The sequence below is a fragment of the Scyliorhinus torazame genome, chromosome 19, assembly GCF_047496885.1.
Source record: "Scyliorhinus torazame isolate Kashiwa2021f chromosome 19, sScyTor2.1, whole genome shotgun sequence".
Taxonomy (NCBI): Eukaryota; Metazoa; Chordata; class Chondrichthyes; order Carcharhiniformes; family Scyliorhinidae; genus Scyliorhinus; species Scyliorhinus torazame.
Window position 1 is genome coordinate 14,833,958 of NC_092725.1, and position 23,136 is coordinate 14,857,093.

The 23,136-nt window shown below is 54.6% G+C and overlaps 1 protein-coding gene across 1 annotated transcript in view; it reads right to left on the reverse strand.

The window, feature by feature from the left end:
* thoc6 (THO complex 6) overlaps positions 1-23,136 on the reverse strand; it is a 96,044-nt gene that overhangs the window by 13,222 nt on the left and 59,686 nt on the right. Inside the window, exons 6-8 of the mRNA XM_072485423.1 lie at positions 3,623-3,671; positions 1,955-2,026; positions 98-200 (exon numbers count right to left, since the gene is read on the reverse strand). Coding sequence (XP_072341524.1) covers positions 98-200; positions 1,955-2,026; positions 3,623-3,671 — 224 coding nt within the window. The remainder of the gene's footprint in view (positions 1-97; positions 201-1,954; positions 2,027-3,622; positions 3,672-23,136) is intronic.

Here is a 23,136-nt window from a genome sequence, read left to right on the forward strand (position 1 = left end):
CCCAATGGACCCAAAACCCCTTCCCGTTCACTCCCACTGTACACAATCCAATGGAGCGATATGAAATCTAGCTCATGCCATTCGATTGAATTCTTACCCCAAAGCCTGACAGTGCCATCTTCGCTTCCTGAGATGCATTCCTTGTATGCATCCCTGAGTGCCAGGCAGTGGACATAATCCTTGTGGCCCTTCAGGGTGTGCTGTTGTGTGTGCGTGTAGGGGGTATAGATGAAGACAAGCACGGGGTTAAACAGGGTCATCTGCCAACACTGGCACTCCCCACCCCACCTCTCCCTCACCTCCTCCCTGTTGCCCACGCACGCAACCGTCTATCTGTTCCCCCACACAAGTCCCCACATCTTAAAACATCCCCAAACCTGGGCCTCTGCCCCACTCTGCGCAAGGGCCCACAATCTGAGGAGGCCCATTCAGCCCCTCTCGAGTCTGTCACACAGGAACAGGAGGCGGCCCATTCAGCCCCTCTCGAGTCTGTCACACAGGAACAGGAGGAGGGCCCATTCAGCCCCTCTCGAGTCTGTCACACAGGAACAGGAGGAGGCCCATTCAGCCCCTCTCCAGCCTGTTACACAGGAACAGCAGGAGGCCCATTCAGCCCCTCGAGCCTGTTACACAGGAACAGGAGGAGGCCCATTCAGCCCCTCTCGTGCCTGTTACATAGGAACAGGAGGAGGCCCATTCAGCCCCTCTCCAGCCTGTTACACAGGAACAGGAGGAGGCCCATTCAGCCCCTCTCGTGCCTGTTACACAGGAACAGGAGGAGGCCCATTCAGCCCCTCTCCAGCCTGTTACACAGGAACAGCAGGGATGCACATTCAGCCCCTCGAGCCTGTTACACAGGAACAGGAGGAGGCCCATTCAGCCCCTCTAGCCTGTTACACAGGAACAGGGGGAGGCCCATTCAGCCCCTCTCGAGGCTGTTACACAGGATCAGGAGGAGGCCCATTCAGCCCCTCTCGAGTCTGTCACACAGGAACAGGAGGAGGCCCATTCAGCCCCCTCTCCAGCCTGTTACACAGGAACAGGAGGAGGCCCCATTCAGCCCCTCTCCAGCCTGTTACACAGGAACAGGAGGAGGCCTATTCAGGCCCTCTCGAGCCTGTTACACAGGAACAGGAGGAGGCCTATTCAGGCCCTCTCGAGCCTGTTACACAGGAACAGGAGGCGGCCCATTCAGCCCCTCTCGAGCCTGTTACACAGGAACAGCCCATTCTCGGCTTATTCCAACATACGGCAGACAATGGCAGATCTGTGTTTTAACCATGTCGAGCCACTTTAATTTCCGTAGCCTTGGATGCCCACATCAGTCCAACAATATCTCCAATTGACCCCTCCTCACCTCAATGGCTTTATTTGAGGGGGTGGGGGGGGACAGAAAGAGACTTCCACATTTCAACTTCCACTGTTTGTGAGGTGTCCCTGATATCACCTATGGTTTGTCGTTGAAAGTTCTTCCCCACTAGGGGGAATCGTTTCTCCCTCTCCCTTTCCCTCGACCTTGTCTAATCTTTGAATCATCTGAAACCCCTCGATCGGATCACCCCTTAATCTCCCAGGCTCGAGGGGGCACACTTTCTGCACATACGGTCCTCGGAATTTAACTTGTTTGATCATTCTAGGGAATCGACACAGCTCTGCGTCCAAGGACAGAATCACCTCCCCAGTGAGCGGTGCCCAGAACTGACCCAGGTTCCTCCAGATTGGGGGGGGGGTTAGAGAAGTGGGAGGACCTAATGACAGCCCCCCTGACAAGAAGTCACGGAAGAACCACCATCAAACCAGCCGCACCCTCCCCTTGCTTCCCGCCCTCTGTATCATCGACCGCGTTTTCAGCGGGGTGGGGGCGGCAGAGGGTTTTGTGGCCTCGGACATTCGCAACACCAGCACCGTCTGGTCTGAGGGGGGTGGGGGTGGGGTACGGCGACATGACACTCACCGTGAACACGCCGTTCTCCAAGTCCATGACCTGGATGGTGTTGTCCCCACAGGCCATTAGCAGACTGTTATCCTGAGAGGGGGAGAGACAGAGACACATAAAGAGAGAGCATCAGTGAGCAGCTGGTACTCAAAGGGCAGTAAGAGAGAGGGAGTGGTAGAGACGGTTAGCGGAGGCGGCAGGGATGAAGAGAGAGAGAGAGAGAGAGAGAGAGAGAGAAATATAAAGCATTGTTTCTATTCAAACTCGGGGTTAGGTGTCCTGGAGTGTTTGATGGGGAGAGTGTAGAGGGAGTTTTAATCTGTATCTAACCCAGTGTTGTACCTGTCCTGGGAGTGTTTGATCGGGACAGTGTAGAGGGACCTTTACTCTGTATCTAACCCCATGCTGCACCTGTCCTGGAAGTGTTTGATGGGGACAGTGTGGAGGGTGCTTTACTCTGTATCTAACCCCGTGCTGTACCTGTCCTGGGAGTGTTTGATGGGGACAGTGTAGCTGGAGCTTTACTCTGTATCTAACCCCGTTCTGGACCTGCCCTGGGAGTGTTTAATGGGAACAGAGTAGAGGGAGCTTTACTCTGTATCTAACCCTGTGCTGTACCTGTCCTGGGAGTATTTGATGGGGACAGTGTAGAGGATGCTTTACTCTGTATCTAACCCAGTGCTGTACCTCTCATGGGAGTGTTTGATGGGGACAGTGTAGAGGGAGCTTTACCCTGTATCTAACCCCGTGCTGCACCTGTCCTGGGAGTGTTTGATGGGGACAGTGTAGAGGGAGCTTTACCCTGTATCTAACCCCGTGCTGTACCTGTCCTGGGAGTGTTTGATGGGGACAGTGCAGAGGGAGCTTTACTCTGTATCTAACCCCGTGCTGTACATGTCCTGGGAGTGTTTGATGGGGACAGTGTAGAGGGAGCTTTACCCTGTATCTAACCCCGTGCTGTACCTGTCCTGGGAGTGTTTGATGGGGACAGTGTAGAGGGAGCTTTACTCTGTATCTAACCCCGTGTTGTACCCGTCCTGGGAGTGTTTGATGGGGACAGTGCAGAGGGAGTTTTACCCTGTATCTAACCCCGTGCTGTACCTGTCCTGGGAGTGTTTGATGGGGAGAGTGTAGAGGGAGCTTTACTCTGTATCTAACCCCGTGCTGTACCCGTCCTGGGAGTGTTTGATGGGGACAGTGTAGAGGGAGCTTTACTCTGTATCTAACCCCGTGTTGTACCCGTCCTGGGAGTGTTTGATGGGGACAGTGTAGAGGGAGTTTTACTCTGTATCTAACCCCGTGCTGTACCTGTCCTGGGAGTGTTTGATGGGGACAGTGTAGAGGGAGCTTTACTCTGTATCTAACCCCGTGCTGTACCTGTTCTGGGAGTGTTTGATGGGGACAGTGTAGAGGGAGTTTTACTCTGTATCTAACCCCGTGCTGTACCTGTCCTGGGAGTGTTTGATGAGGACAGTGTAGAGGGAGCTTTACTCTGTATCTAACCCCTTGCTGTACCTGTCCTGGGAGTGTTTGATGGGGACAGTGCAGAGGGAGTTTTACTCTGTATCTAACCCCGTGCTGTACCTGTCCTGGGAGAGTTTGATGGGGACAGTGTAGAGGGAGCTTTACTCTGTATCTAACCCCGTGCTGTACCTGTCCTGGGAGTGTTTTTTTGATGAAACCCACCTTCTGGTTCAGAGCCAAGTTGTTGATTTCCGGGATGTCCAATCTGGTTCTGCCGACACAAAATAAGAATCAAGGTTGAGAGAGGAAGCAGGAGTGAGGCATCGTCAGTGGCCGTGCCAGAGGAGAGTGGACGGGAGAGGGGGGGGGGGGGAGATAGATTCTTACTCTGTGAAGGGTTGCACTGAATTAGAGTGAGGGTGTGTGGGGCGGGGAGGGAGGGGGCCGCCGGGAGGGAGGGGCCGCCGGGGGGGAGGGGCCGCCGGGGGGAGGGGCCGCCGGGGGGGAGGGGCCGCCGGGGGGGAGGGGCCGCCGGGGGGGAGGGGCCGCGGGGAGGGGGTGGGCCCGCGGGGAGGGGGTGGGCCCGCGGGGAGGGAGGGGGCGCGCGGGGAGGGAGGGGGCGCGGGGAGGGAGGGGGCGCGGGGAGGGAGGGGGCGCGGGGAGGGAGGGGGCGCGGGGAGGGAGGGGGCGCGGGGAGGGAGGGGGGCGCGGGGAGGGAGGGGGCGCGGGGAGGGAGGGGGCGCGGGGAGGGAGGGGGCGCGGGGAGGGAGGGGGCGCGGGGAGGGAGGGGGCGCGGGGAGGGAGGGGGGCGCGGGGAGGGAGGGGGCGCGGGGAGGGAGGGGGCGCGGGGAGGGAGGGGGCGCGGGGAGGGAGGGGGCGCGGGGAGGGAGGGGGCGCGGGGAGGGAGGGGGCGCGGGGAGGGAGGGGGCGCGGGGAGGGAGGGGGCGCGGGGAGGGAGGGGGCGCGGGGAGGGAGGGGGCGCGGGGAGGGAGGGGGCGCGGGGAGGGAGGGGGCGCGGGGAGGGAGGGGGCGCGGGGAGGGAGGGGGCGCGGGGAGGGAGGGGGCGCGGGGAGGGAGGGGGGCGCGGGGAGGGAGGGGGCGCGGGGAGGGAGGGGGGCGCGGGGAGGGAGGGGGCGCGGGGAGGGAGTATTCGATATGTTCAGAGTGTTCGATTGGGTTCCCAGAGAGAGATAGAAAATTGGAGCCAGCCGGAGAGGGAATCGGGATCGCTCAGGCGAGTGACAGCCGTCAGCGCAGACACACCGGTGACCCTCGCTACCAACATTTTTGAAATGCTCCGTGAGCAGCGTGCTGTACGTGGGATCCTGCTATGCACAACTTGGCTGCATTTGGTCCATTGGGGTTGTGGACAGTGGGAGCGAACGGGAAGGAGTTTGGGTCCATTGGGATTGTGTACAGTGGGAGTGAACAGGAAGGGGTTTGGGTTCATTGGGTTTGTGTACAGTGGGAGTGAACGGGAAGGGGTTTGGGTCCATTGGGATTGTGTAGAGTGGGAGTGAATGGGAAGGGGTTTGGGTCCATTGGGATTGTGTACAGTGGGAATGAACGGGAAGGGGTTTGGGTCCATTGGGATTGTGTACAGTGGGAGTGAACGGGAAGGGGTTTGGATCCATTGGGATTGTGTACATTGGGAGTGAACGGGAAGGGGTTTGGGTCCATTGGGATTGCGTACAGTGGGAGTGAACGGGAAGGGGTTTGGGTCCATTGGGATTGCGTACAGTCGGAGTGAACGGGAAGGGATTTGGGTCCATTGGGATTGTGTACAGTGTGAGTGAACGGGAAGGGATTTGGGTCCATTGGGATTGTGTACAGTGGGAGTGAACGGGAAGGGGTTTGGTTCCATTGGGATTGTGTACAGTGAGAGTGAACGGGAAGGGGTTTGGATCCATTGGGATTGTGTACATTGGGAGTGAACGGGAAGGGGTTTGGGTCCATTGGGATTGCGTACAGTGGGAGTGAACGGGAAGGGGTTTGGGTCCATTGGGATTGCGTACAGTCGGAGTGAACGGGAAGGGATTTGGGTCCATTGGGATTGTGTACAGTGGGAGTGAACGGGAAGGGATTTGGGTCCATTGGGATTGTGTACAGTGGGAGTGAACGGGAAGGAGTTTGGGTCCATTGGGATTGTGTACAGTGGGAGTGAACGGGAAGGGATTTGGGTCCATGGGGATTGTGTACAGTGGGAGTGAATGGGAAGGTGTTTGGGTCCATTGGGATTGTGTACAATGGGGGTGAACGGGAAGGGGTTTGGGTCCATTGGGATTGTGTACAGTGGGAGTGAACGGGAAGGGGTTTGGGTCCATTGGGATTGTGTTCAGTGGGAGTGAACGGGAAGGAGTTTGGGTCCATTGAGATGGTGTACAGTGGGAGTGAACTGGAAGGAGTTTGGGTCCATTGGGATTGTGTACAGTGGGAGTGAACGGGAAGGAGTTTGGGTTCATTGGGATTGTGTACAGTGGGAGTGAATAGGAAGGGGTTTGGGTCCATTGGGATTGTGTTCAGTGGGAGTGAACGGGAAGGAGTTTGGGTCCATTGGGATTGTGTACAGTGGGAGTGAACGGAAAGGAGTTTGGGTCCATTGGGATTGTGTACAGTGGGAGTGAACGGAAAGGAGTTTGGGTCCACTGGGATTGTGGACAGTGGGAGCGAACGGGAAGGGGTTTGGGTCCATTGGGATTGTCTACAGTGGGAGTGAATGGAAAGGAGTTTGGGTCCATTGGGATTGTGTACAGTGGGAGTGAATAGGAAGGGGTTTGGGTCCATTGGGATTGTGTACAGTGGGAGTGAATAGGAAGGGGTTTGGGTCCATTGGGATTGTGTACAGTGGGAGTGAACGGGAAGGGGTTTGGGTCCATTGCGATTGTGTACAGTGGGAGTGAATAGGAAGGGGTTTGGGTCCATTGGGATTGTGAACAGTGGGAGTGAACGGAAAGGAGTTTGGGTCCATTGGGATCGTGTACAATGGGATGAACGGGAAGGGGTTTGGGTCCATTTGGATCGTGTCCAGTGGGAGTGAACGGGAAGGGGTTTGGGTCCATTGGGATTGTGTACAGTGGGAGTGAACGGGAAGGGGTTTGGGTCCATTGGGATTGTGTACAGTGGGAGTGAACGGGAAGGGGTTTGGATCCATTGGGATTGTGTACAGTGGGAGTGAACAGGAAGGGGTTTGGTTCCATTGGGATTGTGTACAGTGGGAGTGAATGGGAAGGGGTTTGGGTCCATTGGGATTGCGTACAGTGGGAGTGAACGGGAAGGGGTTTGGATCTATTGGGATTGTGAACAGTGGGAGTGAACGGAAAGGAGTTTGGGTCCATTGGGATCGTGTACAATGGGAGTGAACGGGAAGGAGTTTGGGTCAATTGGGATTGTGTACAGTGGGAGTGAACGGGAAGGGGTTTGGGTCCATTGGGATCGTGTACAATGGGAGTGAACGGGAAGGGGTTTGGGTCCATTGGGATTGTGTACAGTGGGAGTGAACGGGAAGGAGTTTGGGTCCATTGGGATTGTGTACAGTGGGAGTGAATGGGAAGGAGTTTGGGTCCATTGGGATTGTGCACAGTAGGAGTGAATGGGAAGGGGTTTGGGTCCATTGCGAAGTGAACGGGAAGGGGTTTGGGTTCATTGCGAGTGAACGGGAAGGGGTTTGTGTCCATTGGGATTGTGCACAGTGGGAGTGAACGGGAAGGGGTTTGGGTCCATTGGGATTGTGTACAGTGGGAGTGAACGGGAAGGGGTTTGGGTCCATTGGGATTGTGCACAGTGGGAGTGAACGGGAAGGGGTTTGGGTCCATTGGGATTGTGCACAGTGGGAGTGAATAGGAAGGGGTTTGGGTCCATTGGGATTGTGTACAGTGGGAGTGAATAGGAAGGGGTTTGGGTCCATTGGGATTGTGTACAGTGGGAGTGAACGGGAAGGGGTTTGGGTCCATTGGGATTGTGTACAGTGGGAGTGAACGGGAAGGGGTTTGGGTCCATTGGCATTGTGCACAGTGGGAGTGAATGGGAAGGGGTTTGGGTCCGTTGGGATTGTGAACAGTGGGAGTGAACGGAAAGGAGTTTGGGTCCATTGGGATCGTGTACAATGGGAGTGAACGGGAAGGGGTTTGGGTCCATTGGGATCGTGTCCAGTGGGAGTGAACGGGAAGGAGTTTGGGTCCATTGCGAGTGAACGGGAAGGGGTTTGTGTCCATTGGGATTGTGAACAGTGGGAGAGAACAGGAAGGGGTTTGGGTCCATTGGGATTGTGTACAGTGGGAGTGAACGGGAAGGGGTTTGGGTCCATTGGGATTGTGTAGAGTGGGAGTGAATGGGAAGGGGTTTGGGTCCATTGGGATTGTGTACAGTGGGAATGAACGGGAAGGGGTTTGGGTCCATTGGGATTGTGTACAGTGGGAGTGAACGGGAAGGGGTTTGGATCCATTGGGATTGTGTACATTGGGAGTGAACGGGAAGGGGTTTGGGTCCATTGGGATTGCGTACAGTGGGAGTGAACGGGAAGGGGTTTGGGTCCATTGGGATTGCGTACAGTCGGAGTGAACGGGAAGGGATTTGGGTCCATTGGGATTGTGTACAGTGGGAGTGAACGGGAAGGGATTTGGGTCCATTGGGATTGTGTACAGTGGGAGTGAACGGGAAGGGGTTTGGTTCCATTGGGATTGCGTACAGTCGGAGTGAACGGGAAGGGATTTGGGTCCATTGGGATTGTGTACAGTGGGAGTGAACGGGAAGGGATTTGGGTCCATTGGGATTGTGTACAGTGGGAGTGAACGGGAAGGAGTTTGGGTCCATTGGGATTGTGTACAGTGGGAGTGAATGGGAAGGTGTTTGGGTCCATTGGGATTGTGTACAGCGGGAGTGAACGGGAAGGGGTTTGGGTCCATTGGGATTGTGTACAGTGGGAGTGAACGGGAAGGGATTTGGGTCCATGGGGATTGTGTACAGTGGGAGTGAATGGGAAGGTGTTTGGGTCCATTGGGATTGTGTACAATGGGGGTGAACGGGAAGGGGTTTGGGTCCATTGGGATTGTGTACAGTGGGAGTGAACGGGAAGGGGTTTGGGTCCATTGGGATTGTGTACAGTGGGAGTGAACGGGAAGGGGTTTGGGTCCATTGGGATTGCGTACAGTCGGAGTGAACGGGAAGGGATTTGGGTCCATTGGGATTGTGTACAGTGGGAGTGAACGGGAAGGGATTTGGGTCCATTGGGATTGTGTACAGTGGGAGTGAACGGGAAGGGGTTTGGTTCCATTGGGATTGCGTACAGTCGGAGTGAACGGGAAGGGATTTGGGTCCATTGGGATTGTGTACAGTGGGAGTGAACGGGAAGGGATTTGGGTCCATTGGGATTGTGTACAGTGGGAGTGAACGGGAAGGAGTTTGGGTCCATTGGGATTGTGTACAGTGGGAGTGAATGGGAAGGTGTTTGGGTCCATTGGGATTGTGTACAGCGGGAGTGAACGGGAAGGGGTTTGGGTCCATTGGGATTGTGTACAGTGGGAGTGAACGGGAAGGGATTTGGGTCCATGGGGATTGTGTACAGTGGGAGTGAATGGGAAGGTGTTTGGGTCCATTGGGATTGTGTACAATGGGGGTGAACGGGAAGGGGTTTGGGTCCATTGGGATTGTGTACAGTGGGAGTGAACGGGAAGGGGTTTGGGTCCATTGGGATTGTGTACAGTGGGAGTGAACGGGAAGGGATTTGGGTCCATTGGGATTGTGGACAGTGGGAGTGAACGGGAAGGGGTTTGGGTCCATTGGGATTGTGTACAGTGGGAGTGAACATAAAGGGGATTGGGTCCATTGGGAATGTGTACAGTGGGAGTGAACGGGAAGGGGTTTGGGTCCATTGGGATTGTGTACAGTGGGAGTGAACGGGAAGGGGTTTGGGTCCATTGGGAATGTGTACAGTGGGAGTGAACGGGAAGGGGATTGGGTCCATTGGGATTGTGTAGAGTGGGAGTGAACGGGAAGGGGATTGGGTCCATTGGGATTGTGTACAGTGGGAGTGAACGGGAAGGGGATTGGGTCCATTGGGATTGTGGACAGTGGGAGTGAACGGGAAGGGGTTTGGGTCCATTGGGATTGTGTACAGTGGGAGTGAACATAAAGGGGATTGGGTCCATTGGGAATGTGTACAGTGGGAGTGAACGGGAAGGGGTTTGGGTCCATTGGGATTGTGTACAGTGGGAGTGAACGGGAAGGGGTTTGGGTCCATTGGGAATGTGTACAGTGGGAGTGAACGGGAAGGGGTTTGGGATCATTGGGATTGTGTACAGTGGGAGTGAACGGGAAGGGGTTTGGGATCATTGGGATTGTGTACAGTGGGAGTGAACGGGAAGGGGTTTGGGTCCATTGGGATTGTGCACAGTGGGAGTGAACGGGAAGGGGATTGGGTCCATTGGGATTGTGCACAGTGGGGGTGAACGGGAAGGGGATTGGGTCCATTGGGATTGTGTACAGTGGGAGTGAACGGGAAGGGGATTGGGTCCATTGGGATTGTGTACAGTGGGAGTGAACGGGAAGGGGATTGGGTCCATTGGGATTGTGCACAGTGGGGGTGAACGGGAAGGGGTTTGGGTCCATTGGGATTGTGTACAGTGGGAGTGAACGGGAAGGGGTTTGGGTCCATTGGGATTGTGTACAGTGGGAGTGAACGGGAAGGGGATTGGGTCCATTGGGATTGTGTACAGTGGGAGTGAACGGGAAGGGGTTTGGGTCCATTGGGATTGTGTACAGTGGGAGTGAACGGGAAGGGGTTTGGGTCCATTGGGATTGTGTAGAGTGGGAGTGAATGGGAAGGGGTTTGGGTCCATTGGGATTGTGTACAGTGGGAATGAACGGGAAGGGGTTTGGGTCCATTGGGATTGTGTACAGTGGGAGTGAACGGGAAGGGGTTTGGATCCATTGGGATTGTGTACATTGGGAGTGAACGGGAAGGGGTTTGGGTCCATTGGGATTGCGTACAGTGGGAGTGAACGGGAAGGGGTTTGGGTCCATTGGGATTGCGTACAGTCGGAGTGAACGGGAAGGGATTTGGGTCCATTGGGATTGTGTACAGTGGGAGTGAACGGGAAGGGATTTGGGTCCATTGGGATTGTGTACAGTGGGAGTGAACGGGAAGGGGTTTGGTTCCATTGGGATTGCGTACAGTCGGAGTGAACGGGAAGGGATTTGGGTCCATTGGGATTGTGTACAGTGGGAGTGAACGGGAAGGGATTTGGGTCCATTGGGATTGTGTACAGTGGGAGTGAACGGGAAGGAGTTTGGGTCCATTGGGATTGTGTACAGTGGGAGTGAATGGGAAGGTGTTTGGGTCCATTGGGATTGTGTACAGCGGGAGTGAACGGGAAGGGGTTTGGGTCCATTGGGATTGTGTACAGTGGGAGTGAACGGGAAGGGATTTGGGTCCATGGGGATTGTGTACAGTGGGAGTGAATGGGAAGGTGTTTGGGTCCATTGGGATTGTGTACAATGGGGGTGAACGGGAAGGGGTTTGGGTCCATTGGGATTGTGTACAGTGGGAGTGAACGGGAAGGGGTTTGGGTCCATTGGGATTGTGTACAGTGGGAGTGAACGGGAAGGGGTTTGGGTCCATTGGGATTGCGTACAGTCGGAGTGAACGGGAAGGGATTTGGGTCCATTGGGATTGTGTACAGTGGGAGTGAACGGGAAGGGATTTGGGTCCATTGGGATTGTGTACAGTGGGAGTGAACGGGAAGGGGTTTGGTTCCATTGGGATTGCGTACAGTCGGAGTGAACGGGAAGGGATTTGGGTCCATTGGGATTGTGTACAGTGGGAGTGAACGGGAAGGGATTTGGGTCCATTGGGATTGTGTACAGTGGGAGTGAACGGGAAGGAGTTTGGGTCCATTGGGATTGTGTACAGTGGGAGTGAATGGGAAGGTGTTTGGGTCCATTGGGATTGTGTACAGCGGGAGTGAACGGGAAGGGGTTTGGGTCCATTGGGATTGTGTACAGTGGGAGTGAACGGGAAGGGATTTGGGTCCATGGGGATTGTGTACAGTGGGAGTGAATGGGAAGGTGTTTGGGTCCATTGGGATTGTGTACAATGGGGGTGAACGGGAAGGGGTTTGGGTCCATTGGGATTGTGTACAGTGGGAGTGAACGGGAAGGGGTTTGGGTCCATTGGGATTGTGTACAGTGGGAGTGAACGGGAAGGGATTTGGGTCCATTGGGATTGTGGACAGTGGGAGTGAACGGGAAGGGGTTTGGGTCCATTGGGATTGTGTACAGTGGGAGTGAACATAAAGGGGATTGGGTCCATTGGGAATGTGTACAGTGGGAGTGAACGGGAAGGGGTTTGGGTCCATTGGGATTGTGTACAGTGGGAGTGAACGGGAAGGGGTTTGGGTCCATTGGGAATGTGTACAGTGGGAGTGAACGGGAAGGGGATTGGGTCCATTGGGATTGTGTAGAGTGGGAGTGAACGGGAAGGGGATTGGGTCCATTGGGATTGTGTACAGTGGGAGTGAACGGGAAGGGGATTGGGTCCATTGGGATTGTGGACAGTGGGAGTGAACGGGAAGGGGTTTGGGTCCATTGGGATTGTGTACAGTGGGAGTGAACATAAAGGGGATTGGGTCCATTGGGAATGTGTACAGTGGGAGTGAACGGGAAGGGGTTTGGGTCCATTGGGATTGTGTACAGTGGGAGTGAACGGGAAGGGGTTTGGGTCCATTGGGAATGTGTACAGTGGGAGTGAACGGGAAGGGGTTTGGGATCATTGGGATTGTGTACAGTGGGAGTGAACGGGAAGGGGTTTGGGATCATTGGGATTGTGTACAGTGGGAGTGAACGGGAAGGGGTTTGGGTCCATTGGGATTGTGCACAGTGGGAGTGAACGGGAAGGGGATTGGGTCCATTGGGATTGTGCACAGTGGGGGTGAACGGGAAGGGGATTGGGTCCATTGGGATTGTGTACAGTGGGAGTGAACGGGAAGGGGATTGGGTCCATTGGGATTGTGTACAGTGGGAGTGAACGGGAAGGGGATTGGGTCCATTGGGATTGTGCACAGTGGGGGTGAACGGGAAGGGGTTTGGGTCCATTGGGATTGTGTACAGTGGGAGCGAACGGGAAGGGGATTGGGTCCATTGGGATTGTGTACAGTGGGAGTGAACGGGAAGGGGTTTGGGTCCATTGGGATTGCGTACAGTGGGAGTGAACGGGAAGGGGTTTGGGTCCATTGGGATTGCGTACAGTCGGAGTGAACGGGAAGGGATTTGGGTCCATTGGGATTGTGTACAGTGGGAGTGAACGGGAAGGGATTTGGGTCCATTGGGATTGTGTACAGTGGGAGTGAACGGGAAGGGGTTTGGTTCCATTGGGATTGCGTACAGTCGGAGTGAACGGGAAGGGATTTGGGTCCATTGGGATTGTGTACAGTGGGAGTGAACGGGAAGGGATTTGGGTCCATTGGGATTGTGTACAGTGGGAGTGAACGGGAAGGAGTTTGGGTCCATTGGGATTGTGTACAGTGGGAGTGAATGGGAAGGTGTTTGGGTCCATTGGGATTGTGTACAGCGGGAGTGAACGGGAAGGGGTTTGGGTCCATTGGGATTGTGTACAGTGGGAGTGAACGGGAAGGGATTTGGGTCCATGGGGATTGTGTACAGTGGGAGTGAATGGGAAGGTGTTTGGGTCCATTGGGATTGTGTACAATGGGGGTGAACGGGAAGGGGTTTGGGTCCATTGGGATTGTGTACAGTGGGAGTGAACGGGAAGGGGTTTGGGTCCATTGGGATTGTGTACAGTGGGAGTGAACGGGAAGGGGTTTGGGTCCATTGGGATTGCGTACAGTCGGAGTGAACGGGAAGGGATTTGGGTCCATTGGGATTGTGTACAGTGGGAGTGAACGGGAAGGGATTTGGGTCCATTGGGATTGTGTACAGTGGGAGTGAACGGGAAGGGGTTTGGTTCCATTGGGATTGCGTACAGTCGGAGTGAACGGGAAGGGATTTGGGTCCATTGGGATTGTGTACAGTGGGAGTGAACGGGAAGGGATTTGGGTCCATTGGGATTGTGTACAGTGGGAGTGAACGGGAAGGAGTTTGGGTCCATTGGGATTGTGTACAGTGGGAGTGAATGGGAAGGTGTTTGGGTCCATTGGGATTGTGTACAGCGGGAGTGAACGGGAAGGGGTTTGGGTCCATTGGGATTGTGTACAGTGGGAGTGAACGGGAAGGGATTTGGGTCCATGGGGATTGTGTACAGTGGGAGTGAATGGGAAGGTGTTTGGGTCCATTGGGATTGTGTACAATGGGGGTGAACGGGAAGGGGTTTGGGTCCATTGGGATTGTGTACAGTGGGAGTGAACGGGAAGGGGTTTGGGTCCATTGGGATTGTGTACAGTGGGAGTGAACGGGAAGGGATTTGGGTCCATTGGGATTGTGGACAGTGGGAGTGAACGGGAAGGGGTTTGGGTCCATTGGGATTGTGTACAGTGGGAGTGAACATAAAGGGGATTGGGTCCATTGGGAATGTGTACAGTGGGAGTGAACGGGAAGGGGTTTGGGTCCATTGGGATTGTGTACAGTGGGAGTGAACGGGAAGGGGTTTGGGTCCATTGGGAATGTGTACAGTGGGAGTGAACGGGAAGGGGATTGGGTCCATTGGGATTGTGTAGAGTGGGAGTGAACGGGAAGGGGATTGGGTCCATTGGGATTGTGTACAGTGGGAGTGAACGGGAAGGGGATTGGGTCCATTGGGATTGTGGACAGTGGGAGTGAACGGGAAGGGGTTTGGGTCCATTGGGATTGTGTACAGTGGGAGTGAACATAAAGGGGATTGGGTCCATTGGGAATGTGTACAGTGGGAGTGAACGGGAAGGGGTTTGGGTCCATTGGGATTGTGTACAGTGGGAGTGAACGGGAAGGGGTTTGGGTCCATTGGGAATGTGTACAGTGGGAGTGAACGGGAAGGGGTTTGGGATCATTGGGATTGTGTACAGTGGGAGTGAACGGGAAGGGGTTTGGGATCATTGGGATTGTGTACAGTGGGAGTGAACGGGAAGGGGTTTGGGTCCATTGGGATTGTGCACAGTGGGAGTGAACGGGAAGGGGATTGGGTCCATTGGGATTGTGCACAGTGGGGGTGAACGGGAAGGGGATTGGGTCCATTGGGATTGTGTACAGTGGGAGTGAACGGGAAGGGGATTGGGTCCATTGGGATTGTGTACAGTGGGAGTGAACGGGAAGGGGATTGGGTCCATTGGGATTGTGTACAGTGGGAGTGAACGGGAAGGGGATTGGGTCCATTGGGATTGTGGACAGTGGGAGTGAACGGGAAGGGGTTTGGGTCCATTGGGATTGTGTACAGTGGGAGTGAACATAAAGGGGATTGGGTCCATTGGGAATGTGTACAGTGGGAGTGAACGGGAAGGGGTTTGGGTCCATTGGGATTGTGTACAGTGGGAGTGAACGGGAAGGGGTTTGGGTCCATTGGGAATGTGTACAGTGGGAGTGAACGGGAAGGGGTTTGGGATCATTGGGATTGTGTACAGTGGGAGTGAACGGGAAGGGGTTTGGGATCATTGGGATTGTGTACAGTGGGAGTGAACGGGAAGGGGTTTGGGTCCATTGGGATTGTGCACAGTGGGAGTGAACGGGAAGGGGATTGGGTCCATTGGGATTGTGCACAGTGGGGGTGAACGGGAAGGGGATTGGGTCCATTGGGATTGTGTACAGTGGGAGTGAACGGGAAGGGGATTGGGTCCATTGGGATTGTGTACAGTGGGAGTGAACGGGAAGGGGATTGGGTCCATTGGGATTGTGCACAGTGGGGGTGAACGGGAAGGGGTTTGGGTCCATTGGGATTGTGTACAGTGGGAGCGAACGGGAAGGGGATTGGGTCCATTGGGATTGTGTACAGTGGGAGTGAACGGGAAGGGGTTTGGGTCCATTGGGATTGTGTACAGTGGGAGTGAACGGGAAGGGGTTTGGGTCCATTGGGATTGTGTACAGTGGGAGTGAACGGGAAGGGGTTTGGGTCCATTGGGATTGTGTACAGTGGGAGCGAACGGGAAGGGGTTTGGGTCCATTGGGATTGTGTACAGTGGGAGTGAACGGGAAGGGGTTTGGGTCCATTGGGATTGTGTACAGTGGGAGTGAACGGGAAGGGATTTGGGTCCATTGGGATTGTGTACAGTGGGAGTGAACGGGAAGGGGTTTGGTTCCATTGGGATTGCGTACAGTCGGAGTGAACGGGAAGGGATTTGGGTCCATTGGGATTGTGTACAGTGGGAGTGAACGGGAAGGGATTTGGGTCCATTGGGATTGTGTACAGTGGGAGTGAACGGGAAGGAGTTTGGGTCCATTGGGATTGTGTACAGTGGGAGTGAATGGGAAGGTGTTTGGGTCCATTGGGATTGTGTACAGCGGGAGTGAACGGGAAGGGGTTTGGGTCCATTGGGATTGTGTACAGTGGGAGTGAACGGGAAGGGATTTGGGTCCATGGGGATTGTGTACAGTGGGAGTGAATGGGAAGGTGTTTGGGTCCATTGGGATTGTGTACAATGGGGGTGAACGGGAAGGGGTTTGGGTCCATTGGGATTGTGTACAGTGGGAGTGAACGGGAAGGGGTTTGGGTCCATTGGGATTGTGTACAGTGGGAGTGAACGGGAAGGGGTTTGGGTCCATTGGGATTGCGTACAGTCGGAGTGAACGGGAAGGGATTTGGGTCCATTGGGATTGTGTACAGTGGGAGTGAACGGGAAGGGATTTGGGTCCATTGGGATTGTGTACAGTGGGAGTGAACGGGAAGGGGTTTGGTTCCATTGGGATTGCGTACAGTCGGAGTGAACGGGAAGGGATTTGGGTCCATTGGGATTGTGTACAGTGGGAGTGAACGGGAAGGGATTTGGGTCCATTGGGATTGTGTACAGTGGGAGTGAACGGGAAGGAGTTTGGGTCCATTGGGATTGTGTACAGTGGGAGTGAATGGGAAGGTGTTTGGGTCCATTGGGATTGTGTACAGCGGGAGTGAACGGGAAGGGGTTTGGGTCCATTGGGATTGTGTACAGTGGGAGTGAACGGGAAGGGATTTGGGTCCATGGGGATTGTGTACAGTGGGAGTGAATGGGAAGGTGTTTGGGTCCATTGGGATTGTGTACAATGGGGGTGAACGGGAAGGGGTTTGGGTCCATTGGGATTGTGTACAGTGGGAGTGAACGGGAAGGGGTTTGGGTCCATTGGGATTGTGTACAGTGGGAGTGAACGGGAAGGGATTTGGGTCCATTGGGATTGTGGACAGTGGGAGTGAACGGGAAGGGGTTTGGGTCCATTGGGATTGTGTACAGTGGGAGTGAACATAAAGGGGATTGGGTCCATTGGGAATGTGTACAGTGGGAGTGAACGGGAAGGGGTTTGGGTCCATTGGGATTGTGTACAGTGGGAGTGAACGGGAAGGGGTTTGGGTCCATTGGGAATGTGTACAGTGGGAGTGAACGGGAAGGGGATTGGGTCCATTGGGATTGTGTACAGTGGGAGTGAACGGGAAGGAGTTTGGGTCCATTGGGATTGTGTACAGTGGGAGTGAATGGGAAGGTGTTTGGGTCCATTGGGATTGTGTACAGCGGGAGTGAACGGGAAGGGGTTTGGGTCCATTGGGATTGTGTACAGTGGGAGTGAACGGGAAGGGATTTGGGTCCATGGGGATTGTGTACAGTGGGAGTGAATGGGAAGGTGTTTGGGTCCATTGGGATTGTGTACAATGGGGGTGAACGGGAAGGGGTTTGGGTCCATTGGGATTGTGTACAGTGGGAGTGAACGGGAAGGGGTTTGGGTCCATTGGGATTGTGTACAGTGGGAGTGAACGGGAAGGGATTTGGGTCCATTGGGATTGTGGACAGTGGGAGTGAACGGGAAGGGGTTTGGGTCCATTGGGATTGTGTACAGTGGGAGTGAACATAAAGGGGATTGGGTCCATTGGGAATGTGTACAGTGGGAGTGAACGGGAAGGGGTTTGGGTCCATTGGGATTGTGTACAGTGGGAGTGAACGGGAAGGGGTTTGGGTCCATTGGGAATGTGTACAGTGGGAGTGAACGGGAAGGGGATTGGGTCCATTGGGATTGTGTACAGTGGGAGTGAACGGGAAGGGGTTTGGGTCCATTGGGATTGTGTACAGTGGGAGTGAACGGGAAGGGGTTTGGGTCCTTTGGGATTGTGTACAGTGGGAGTGAATGGGAAGGTGTTTGGGTCCATTGGGATTGTGTACAATGGGGGTGAACGGGAAGGGGTTTGGGTCCATTGGGATTGTGTACAGCGGGAGTGAACGGGAAGGGGTTTGGGTCCATTGGGATTGTGTACAGTGGGAGTGAACGGGAAGGGGTTTGGGTCCATTGGGATTGTGTACAGTGGGAGTGAATGGGAAGGTGTTTGGGTCCATTGGGATTGTGTACAGCGGGAGTGAACGGGAAGGGGTTTGGGTCCATTGGGATTGTGTACAGTGGGAGTGAACGGGAAGGGATTTGGGTCCATGGGGATTGTGTACAGTGGGAGTGAATGGGAAGGTGTTTGGGTCCATTGGGATTGTGTACAATGGGGGTGAACGGGAAGGGGTTTGGGTCCATTGGGATTGTGTACAGTGGGAGTGAACGGGAAGGGGTTTGGGTCCATTGGGATTGTGTACAGTGGGAGTGAACGGGAAGGGGTTTGGGTCCATTGGGATTGCGTACAGTCGGAGTGAACGGGAAGGGATTTGGGTCCATTGGGATTGTGTACAGTGGGAGTGAACGGGAAGGGATTTGGGTCCATTGGGATTGTGTACAGTGGGAGTGAACGGGAAGGGGTTTGGTTCCATTGGGATTGCGTACAGTCGGAGTGAACGGGAAGGGATTTGGGTCCATTGGGATTGTGTACAGTGGGAGTGAACGGGAAGGGATTTGGGTCCATTGGGATTGTGTACAGTGGGAGTGAACGGGAAGGAGTTTGGGTCCATTGGGATTGTGTACAGTGGGAGTGAACGGGAAGGTGTTTGGGTCCATTGGGATTGTGTACAGCGGGAGTGAACGGGAAGGGGTTTGGGTCCATTGGGATTGTGTACAGTGGGAGTGAACGGGAAGGGATTTGGGTCCATGGGGATTGTGTACAGTGGGAGTGAATGGGAAGGTGTTTGGGTCCATTGGGATTGTGTACAATGGGGGTGAACGGGAAGGGGTTTGGGTCCATTGGGATTGTGTACAGTGGGAGTGAACGGGAAGGGGTTTGGGTCCATTGGGATTGTGTACAGTGGGAGTGAACGGGAAGGGATTTGGGTCCATTGGGATTGTGGACAGTGGGAGTGAACGGGAAGGGGTTTGGGTCCATTGGGATTGTGTACAGTGGGAGTGAACATAAAGGGGATTGGGTCCATTGGGAATGTGTACAGTGGGAGTGAACGGGAAGGGGTTTGGGTCCATTGGGATTGTGTACAGTGGGAGTGAACGGGAAGGGGTTTGGGTCCATTGGGAATGTGTACAGTGGGAGTGAACGGGAAGGGGATTGGGTCCATTGGGATTGTGTACAGTGGGAGTGAACGGGAAGGAGTTTGGGTCCATTGGGATTGTGTACAGTGGGAGTGAATGGGAAGGTGTTTGGGTCCATTGGGATTGTGTACAGCGGGAGTGAACGGGAAGGGGTTTGGGTCCATTGGGATTGTGTACAGTGGGAGTGAACGGGAAGGGATTTGGGTCCATGGGGATTGTGTACAGTGGGAGTGAATGGGAAGGTGTTTGGGTCCATTGGGATTGTGTACAATGGGGGTGAACGGGAAGGGGTTTGGGTCCATTGGGATTGTGTACAGTGGGAGTGAACGGGAAGGGGTTTGGGTCCATTGGGATTGTGTACAGTGGGAGTGAACGGGAAGGGGTTTGGGTCCATTGGGATTGTGTACAGTGGGAGTGAACGGGAAGGGATTTGGGTCCATTGGGATGGTGGACAGTGGGAGTGAACGGGAAGGGGTTTGGGTCCATTGGGATTGTGTACAGTGGGAGTGAACATAAAGGGGATTGGGTCCATTGGGAATGTGTACAGTGGGAGTGAACGGGAAGGGGTTTGGGTCCATTGGGATTGTGTACAGTGGGAGTGAACGGGAAGGGGTTTGGGTCCATTGGGAATGTGTACAGTGGGAGTGAACGGGAAGGGGATTGGGTCCATTGGGATTGTGTACAGTGGGAGTGAACGGGAAGGAGTTTGGGTCCATTGGGATTGTGTACAGTGGGAGTGAATGGGAAGGTGTTTGGGTCCATTGGGATTGTGTACAGCGGGAGTGAACGGGAAGGGGTTTGGGTCCATTGGGATTGTGTACAGTGGGAGTGAACGGGAAGGGATTTGGGTCCATGGGGATTGTGTACAGTGGGAGTGAATGGGAAGGTGTTTGGGTCCATTGGGATTGTGTACAATGGGGGTGAACGGGAAGGGGTTTGGGTCCATTGGGATTGTGTACAGTGGGAGTGAACGGGAAGGGGTTTGGGTCCATTGGGATTGTGTACAGTGGGAGTGAACGGGAAGGGATTTGGGTCCATTGGGATTGTGGACAGTGGGAGTGAACGGGAAGGGATTTGGGTCCATTGGGATTGTGGACAGTGGGAGTGAACGGGAAGGGGTTTGGGTCCATTGGGATTGTGTACAGTGGGAGTGAACATAAAGGGGATTGGGTCCATTGGGAATGTGTACAGTGGGAGTGAACGGGAAGGGGTTTGGGTCCATTGGGATTGTGTACAGTGGGAGTGAACGGGAAGGGGTTTGGGTCCATTGGGATTGTGTACAGTGGGAGTGAACGGGAAGGGGTTTGGGTCCTTTGGGATTGTGTACAGTGGGAGTGAATGGGAAGGTGTTTGGGTCCATTGGGATTGTGTACAATGGGGGTGAACGGGAAGGGGTTTGGGTCCATTGGGATTGTGTACAGTGGGAGTGAACATAAAGGGGATTGGGTCCATTGGGAATGTGTACAGTGGGAGTGAACGGGAAGGGGTTTGGGTCCATTGGGATTGTGTACAGTGGGAGTGAACGGGAAGGGGTTTGGGTCCATTGGGATTGTGTACAGTGGGAGTGAACGGGAAGGGGTTTGGGTCCTTTGGGATTGTGTACAGTGGGAGTGAATGGGAAGGTGTTTGGGTCCATTGGGATTGTGTACAGTGGGAGTGAACATAAAGGGGATTGGGTCCATTGGGAATGTGTACAGTGGGAGTGAACGGGAAGGGGTTTGGGTCCATTGGGATTGTGTACAGTGGGAGTGAACGGGAAGGGGTTTGGGTCCATTGGGAATGTGTACAGTGGGAGTGAACGGGAAGGGGATTGGGTCCATTGGGATTGTGTACAGTGGGAGTGAACGGGAAGGGGTTTGGGTCCATTGGGATTGTGTACAGTGGGAGTGAACGGGAAGGGGTTTGGGTCCTTTGGGATTGTGTACAGTGGGAGTGAATGGGAAGGTGTTTGGGTCCATTGGGATTGTGTACAATGGGGGTGAACGGGAAGGGGTTTGGGTCCATTGGGATTGTGTACAGCGGGAGTGAACGGGAAGGGGTTTGGGTCCATTGGGATTGTGTACAGTGGGAGTGAACGGGAAGGGGTTTGGGTCCATTGGGATTGTGTACAGTGGGAGTGAATGGGAAGGTGTTTGGGTCCATTGGGATTGTGTACAGCGGGAGTGAACGGGAAGGGGTTTGGGTCCATTGGGATTGTGTACAGTGGGAGTGAACGGGAAGGGATTTGGGTCCATGGGGATTGTGTACAGTGGGAGTGAATGGGAAGGTGTTTGGGTCCATTGGGATTGTGTACAATGGGGGTGAACGGGAAGGGGTTTGGGTCCATTGGGATTGTGTACAGTGGGAGTGAACGGGAAGGGGTTTGGGTCCATTGGGATTGTGTACAGTGGGAGTGAACGGGAAGGGGTTTGGGTCCATTGGGATTGCGTACAGTCGGAGTGAACGGGAAGGGATTTGGGTCCATTGGGATTGTGTACAGTGGGAGTGAACGGGAAGGGATTTGGGTCCATTGGGATTGTGTACAGTGGGAGTGAACGGGAAGGGGTTTGGTTCCATTGGGATTGCGTACAGTCGGAGTGAACGGGAAGGGATTTGGGTCCATTGGGATTGTGTACAGTGGGAGTGAACGGGAAGGGATTTGGGTCCATTGGGATTGTGTACAGTGGGAGTGAACGGGAAGGAGTTTGGGTCCATTGGGATTGTGTACAGTGGGAGTGAATGGGAAGGTGTTTGGGTCCATTGGGATTGTGTACAGCGGGAGTGAACGGGAAGGGGTTTGGGTCCATTGGGATTGTGTACAGTGGGAGTGAACGGGAAGGGATTTGGGTCCATGGGGATTGTGTACAGTGGGAGTGAATGGGAAGGTGTTTGGGTCCATTGGGATTGTGTACAATGGGGGTGAACGGGAAGGGGTTTGGGTCCATTGGGATTGTGTACAGTGGGAGTGAACGGGAAGGGGTTTGGGTCCATTGGGATTGTGTACAGTGGGAGTGAACGGGAAGGGATTTGGGTCCATTGGGATTGTGGACAGTGGGAGTGAACGGGAAGGGGTTTGGGTCCATTGGGATTGTGTACAGTGGGAGTGAACATAAAGGGGATTGGGTCCATTGGGAATGTGTACAGTGGGAGTGAACGGGAAGGGGTTTGGGTCCATTGGGATTGTGTACAGTGGGAGTGAACGGGAAGGGGTTTGGGTCCATTGGGAATGTGTACAGTGGGAGTGAACGGGAAGGGGATTGGGTCCATTGGGATTGTGTACAGTGGGAGTGAACGGGAAGGAGTTTGGGTCCATTGGGATTGTGTACAGTGGGAGTGAATGGGAAGGTGTTTGGGTCCATTGGGATTGTGTACAGCGGGAGTGAACGGGAAGGGGTTTGGGTCCATTGGGATTGTGTACAGTGGGAGTGAACGGGAAGGGATTTGGGTCCATGGGGATTGTGTACAGTGGGAGTGAATGGGAAGGTGTTTGGGTCCATTGGGATTGTGTACAATGGGGGTGAACGGGAAGGGGTTTGGGTCCATTGGGATTGTGTACAGTGGGAGTGAACGGGAAGGGGTTTGGGTCCATTGGGATTGTGTACAGTGGGAGTGAACGGGAAGGGATTTGGGTCCATTGGGATTGTGGACAGTGGGAGTGAACGGGAAGGGATTTGGGTCCATTGGGATTGTGGACAGTGGGAGTGAACGGGAAGGGGTTTGGGTCCATTGGGATTGTGTACAGTGGGAGTGAACATAAAGGGGATTGGGTCCATTGGGAATGTGTACAGTGGGAGTGAACGGGAAGGGGTTTGGGTCCATTGGGATTGTGTACAGTGGGAGTGAACGGGAAGGGATTTGGGTCCATTGGGATTGTGGACAGTGGGAGTGAACGGGAAGGGGTTTGGGTCCATTGGGATTGTGTACAGTGGGAGTGAACATAAAGGGGATTGGGTCCATTGGGAATGTGTACAGTGGGAGTGAACGGGAAGGGGTTTGGGTCCATTGGGATTGTGTACAGTGGGAGTGAACGGGAAGGGGTTTGGGTCCATTGGGAATGTGTACAGTGGGAGTGAACGGGAAGGGGATTGGGTCCATTGGGATTGTGTACAGTGGGAGTGAACGGGAAGGAGTTTGGGTCCATTGGGATTGTGTACAGTGGGAGTGAATGGGAAGGTGTTTGGGTCCATTGGGATTGTGTACAGCGGGAGTGAACGGGAAGGGGTTTGGGTCCATTGGGATTGTGTACAGTGGGAGTG